This window comes from Ricinus communis, chromosome 1 (genome assembly GCF_019578655.1).
Source record: "Ricinus communis isolate WT05 ecotype wild-type chromosome 1, ASM1957865v1, whole genome shotgun sequence".
Classification (NCBI taxonomy): domain Eukaryota; kingdom Viridiplantae; phylum Streptophyta; class Magnoliopsida; order Malpighiales; family Euphorbiaceae; genus Ricinus; species Ricinus communis.
This window is the reverse complement of record NC_063256.1, coordinates 10,184,958-10,190,964: the sequence shown is the minus strand read 5'-3', so window position 1 is coordinate 10,190,964 and position 6,007 is coordinate 10,184,958. Positions and strand designations below refer to the sequence as shown.

General features: G+C 32.8%; 1 protein-coding gene across 1 annotated transcript; it reads left to right on the top strand.

Moving 5' to 3' along the window:
* Window positions 1–913: 913 nt before the first annotated feature.
* LOC8273044 (leucine-rich repeat extensin-like protein 5) lies at window positions 914–3,063 on the top strand. The gene has a single exon (XM_002533285.4). It carries the CDS (start codon window positions 1,216–1,218, stop codon window positions 2,722–2,724), a length of 1,509 nt encoding a protein of 502 aa, XP_002533331.2. The 5' UTR covers window positions 914–1,215; the 3' UTR covers window positions 2,725–3,063.
* The last annotated feature ends 2,944 nt before the right edge of the window (window positions 3,064–6,007 follow it).

Here is a 6,007-nt window from a genome sequence, read left to right as displayed (position 1 = left end):
TTTTTTTTTTTAATGAAACTCCTATATTGTCTTTAGCTATAATTAGGTTTGAGTCTTATAAATGGTATAATTTCCGTCGATAACTTAATTATGTCCTTCTAATCTTTATTATAGTATAATTTCTGATTTACTAAAATTCGAACTCTTGAAACTAATTGAAGTAGACCTTTTGGAGTAGTTGAGATCTGAGCTCCAAGCTAAGTTATTTTCAATCCCAATGAGAGCATATAGAGTTGCTGTCAGCCATATAAAGACCCAAAACCCTCGATTCTAAGTAAATAACAAAGTAAAAAAGAAAGATAGATATTCCGATGACCCAGATAAAATATTAATAAAGAAAAAAAGAAATTGTATCTTTTTTCTTCTTTTGGAAAAACAATTTGGGTATGTTTTCATCACTATCAACGGACAACGATTGACGGCAATGTCAACAATTTAACCATATCACTAATTCATTATTAAGGTCTATAACGAGGATGAGACTTTGCATACAAGGCAGGAGAATCGTAAAGGTAACCAAAATGAGAAGAGAAGAGAGAGCAAGAATCCTAAACTAGCGACTCACAGCAAGCAAAGTCAAAATGAAGACATCAATGGACAGCCGACAGCATAAATATTTGAAGTCATTCGGAAGAGTTCATTTTCAAGAATCATATTACAGTAGCATTAATTAGCATGCTATGATCAAGCATCTATGAGAAAATGGAACATTCTTTTGTCTGTCATGAATTTGAGAGATGACTAGAGCCAAAATAAATATAGATCGATAATTTATTCTATTTTTTTTCTTACGAGATGATACATTACATGGTGCATTGCATGGTAGTGGAGAAATTTTACAGTTTATTTTCTGTAGTAAACTCGATCCGTTGAATACTACTTTTAGGAAACCAAAGAAATAGTTTAATCATTCAGTGGCTAGAAAAGCTAGACTCCTGTATACTTCGATACCAATCTTATTTCATGAGAGAGCTTTTCTAGCTGTCACTGCTTTCTGAATCTGATGCCTTTCCCTGTATTTGTGTGTTTTCCTTGTGATGTATAATTCTTTTCCTTTGTCTGTTCCAATGTCAAGCTGGCTTAAAAGCTTTGTTGCTTGAAGATTGCTAATGCTATAAATTAACAACAAAACATCAGCCATCTGTATCTTCAGGTTATAGGTTTCTCATTTAGTCAAAATTTGCATTAAAGAGAGCTCTGTACTATCAATACGTTATGGCAAATCAACCCAGTCAATCTCGTCCTTGGTCCCGTTTGTATTCAATAGCCCGTCCAGCTCCTCCTGAATCTATCCCAACTCCACCAGCCGCCCCTGAGTCGGCTCCTGGCCAGCCTCGTGCAGTTCTTGCTCGACCTTCATTGAGGCCAGTTCCTCAGCCTACACTTCCAACGAGACCTCAAGAACCCACACAGGCACCGCAACCACCTGTTGCCACAGTGCCACCACCCGTTGCTGCTCCGCCACCTGCTACACCTACTCAAAGATCCCCTGCGAAACCAAGTGGTGGTGGTGGTGTAGCATCAGTACCATCATCCCCAGTACTAAGGGCCTCTGTTCCTACTGCTTCATTGCCTAAATCTCCAGTCCAAACCGCCACGGCAGTTGGTCCTGTGACTACCTCTAGTTCGGTACAATCATCACCTAGGCCCAGAGTTTCAGCTCCTACATCCTCACTTCCATCTTCTCCTGTCCTAAAACCAACTCAGACATTTTCTGTCCCAACTTCCCCAGCGACCAAGCCGATGCCAACGACAGTTTCTCTCCCAACTTCCCCTGCGACCAAGCCAATGCCAACGACAGTTTCTGTCCCAACTTCCCCTGCGACCAAGCCAATGCCAACGACAGTTTCTGTCCCAACTTCACCTCTTCCTAAACCAGCACCAGCAACCTCGTCAGTGCCAACTTCTCCAGCCAACAGAGCCGTGTCTACCACCACCACCGCTACCTCCACAGCTCGTGTTCCTAGCCCTGTACAATATCCAAGAACCATAAATCCTGTTGTTCAAAGCCCACCTCGGTCACCTAAGCTTAATCCTACAGCTCCACCACCTTCTCCTTTAATCCTACCACCTGCCAAGATAAAATCTGATGCAGAAACCGAGGCTAAAATTCCATTAGTGGCAGAGCAGAAAACAGTGGTGGTTCAAAAGACTATCGATAAACCTAAACCCTGGCTTACTAATGGTGGTAACTCGGAGAGAGATCTTGTAAATGCTGTCAAGTCCAGCATTGGACTTAATGGGAAGCAAGAAACTACAAAAGATCACGGAGAAACAAAAGAGAAGGTTCTCCACAAGAAGATATTTTCAGGTTCCGAAGATGGAGGCATGAGGGTTATCACAGTTGCTGGTGAAAATAAAGGTGCATTTATGGAAGTAATTCGTTCTCCAAATAAGAAACACGTGTTTGAAGGCAGTCCTCATCATCTCCACAAGAAAGACAATGATCCAAAAAGTGATGGAATCAAATGGATAAGCTATAGCAGCAACGGTAGCAGCAGCGAAGGAGAAGGGAAACCGAAAATGAAGGACAAAAACCACAAAGGTAAAGGAATGAACTCACTTCCAATGACTGCATTTATGAACAGTAATGTTCAGGGTGTTAATAACTCAATCGTATACAATTCCTCCTGCACTCACCATGATCCTGGAGTGCATCTTGCCCTCTCTAGAAAATCAGCTGGTGGTGGATTCCACGTTAAGGACCGTAGCAATGGCCACTGAAATTCAATGAGACAGTACAATCACGAATATATGATATGATAATAATTATTAAGCATAACGCATTGAGTGATTTATGAGATAAAAAGCAAAAAAAAAAAAAAAAAAAAATGGATTGGACTCTGATATATTGTACATTTGTTATGTTCCACTTTCAGTGGTGTACAATTGAAGGTTGTCCATTCTCCTATTTAAGGGGTTGAGTTTGATACTTAATTTTCATAAATTGGAATCTGTAATAAATTAAGAGTTGCATTTGCAATTGCGACTTTATTATATTTTACAAGTTGGGGACAATCATCCAACTTCATTTCCTAAGGTATATATGCCCTTCTTTTTCCTTTTTCTTATGTGAAATGAGTGGACCATCTCTTCTTTGTGATTCGAATTTCCAAATTGCACCTACGTACACATATAAACAATGCTTACTTTAATTGGCTGATGATTTCGCTTGCTTTTTTATTGGTTGACTAAATTTCTATATTCAGTGAGACTTCATGCCAATAATTGATCAGTATGATGCTACATTGTGGCAAACTTGCGGTACAGCAGCTGTTTAGTACAGCTCCAATTTCAACCGTTACTAGAAATATGGACCATAGGAGTTTCTACAATCTGAAGAGCATGTGACTTGGATTTGCTTGGTATATTATCATGTCATATGCTTATTTTGCTTATATTCTACTCTTTTACTTTTACTCCACGACCCATAATATAAAATATGCACCTCGACCTTGAAATCTAACAGATATATAATTGGACGCTTCTCTTTCTGCCAATATCCTTTTGCAAAAAATTTTGTCCAAGATTTGGTGTATACCAAACTAAAAGAATGTGTCCGATGATGATTGATACATGATATATGTCATTCTCGTGGTGTATATACCATATTTAAGTAAGGATTTTTTTTTTTTTAATATATTGTTTTGACGTAAAGTAGTTCAAGAATTTTAATTCAAATTTCGAAGATAATTTTTTGAAGGGCATTTTAAAAGCATACTTTGATTGGGTTTCCTTATTTGACTCCAAAATTGGTACTATAGTGACGGATTTGTACTCATATGAATTTCAAAATGGAGCAGTCCTCGTAATGTCATATGTCCAGTGAAAATTACTACCGCTATTTCTTTCTTTTTTCCTTCTATAGTAGAAAAAGAAAAGTAATAAATGAATAAAATGTTAATATGAGAATACACTATGTCTGAAAAATAACCAAATTGTATTACACATACGGTGAGTCCGAAATTTTTACAAAAATATGAAAATTTCATTTTTAAATATAAAAAATACAGTAATTCTCTTTTTCTTTTGGTCTTTCCTACAACTCATCTAAATCTTCTGTCAAAACATTACAAATTCACCCAGTATCATCCAACAATAGTGCTTCAGTCCGAATTGAATGAAAACAAATAAAAACAAGTAAATGGATTTTAAAATCGAGCATTACATTCAAAAGATTAGGAAAAAGATCTTAAATCGCACAATGTTCTATTGTTTATTTTCAATTTTTGTTTGTTCTAGTCGATTTGTAACTAACATTAATGAAATCAATACCGTTACTTGAGTTGTAAAGTTGATTAATCAATCCAAGTTTATTTCAGAGGATCAAATCTAAAAATACAAATTAAACAGCAAATTCATAAATAATGTTGTTTTATTATAAAAAACAAACCAAAAAAATAACATAGTGAAAAATAAATAGCATGACTGAAAATAAATAAAAAATATTGATTTGTTGCAAAATAAACTAAAAAATAACATACTTAAAGTTAAATTATAGCACTTTGAAATAAAAAAAAATTGATTTTTTTTTGTAAAAATAAAGTAAAAATAAATAAAAGATAAAAAAAACAACATAACCATAATATAACTTAAAATAAATAAAAAAAACTGATTTACTGTGAAAATTAGTCAAAAACATTGAATTGTTATAAAAATAGACCAAAAGAAATATTTTTAAAGGTAAACTATAGCATAATAAAAAAATAAACAAAAAATTGTAAACTTTAAAATAAAAATATTGATCTTTGCAAAAATAAACCAACAATAACGTATTATAAAGTAAATCATAGCATGAGAAAAAATAAATAAAAAATATTGATCTGTAGCCAAATTAAATCAAAAAAATAAAATGTTTGAAGATAATCAATAGTATTACAAATATCTTAAAAAAAATTGTATCCTTCATGACAAAAATGTGATTCGTTTTAAAAAAGAAAAAACGAACCAAACATAAAATCCTTTTTTTCTAAAACTTTAATCTTTTTGTTATTCTTCAAACTCGTAATAAAGAAAGAAGAAATAAAAAATTTAAATAATAGAGAAAATATATGTTCATACAATGGACAAATGCAAGAAAAGAAAGAGGATAAAAAAATGCATATTACATGCAAATGACATATTAAAAAAACATATGATATGCATGCAAAATATCATATTAAAAATACTTTAAACAATTGTTATACATGATATGTATGCAAAAGAAAATATTCTTTCTCCTTTTTAATTTTGCCACACACTATTAATCATTAATAACTTAATTTCTTATTCCGTCTTTTTTAATATATTCTAATATTGTTCAATATTCTCTCTTCAATTCTCTTTTGCTTCTCTTCAATTGGTGTTTGATTTCTCTCAAACTATTTTTTCTAGCTACTTATAAAACTACTATTATAGCTATTGTCAATTTTTTAAAAATATACTACTTATAAAATGAGAAAAATCTTTATAATATTATAAAAAATTCAATGGAAGATCATTCAAATGGGTTTTACAGAGAAAAAAAATCAGAATTCATTTTGTTAACTTTCTTGAATAATTCTTTTTCTAATAAAGAAAAGAAATTTTAAGTATTAGTTATCTGTTTTCTTGTTAATATGCTTACATTTATTTATTTTTAATTTGTAGCTGTCCTTTGAGGGATTAGAACATGTTAGAGCAGCAATCTATAAAAAAGAGAAAATAATTGAAATTCTGTAAGAAAAAAAAAAGGAAAGAAGACATAATTATAAAAAAAAAAAAAGAGAAAAAGAGAAGCTTTACCCTAAAAAGGAAAATAATTGGAGAGAACCCATATAAAGTGAAACTTTCTCATTAGTTGAAATAGATTAATGGAGCATATGATAATAGGGTGAGAATAAGATTTTTTATCTGAGAAATTGGACTTTAACGAAGCCCTTTACATCTTGTTGGATCGGCCCATCCACGCTATTGTTCACTGGAAACATAATAAAAACTGATTTTGAAGCCTCAATTGTAACTTATTTATGAAATGGATTGGACGGAG

Excerpts from the sequence above, each read along its gene's own strand:
- LOC8273044 (XM_002533285.4), top strand. The coding sequence starts at position 1,216 with ATGGCAAATCAACCCAGTCAATCTCGTCCTTGGTCCCGTTTGTATTCA.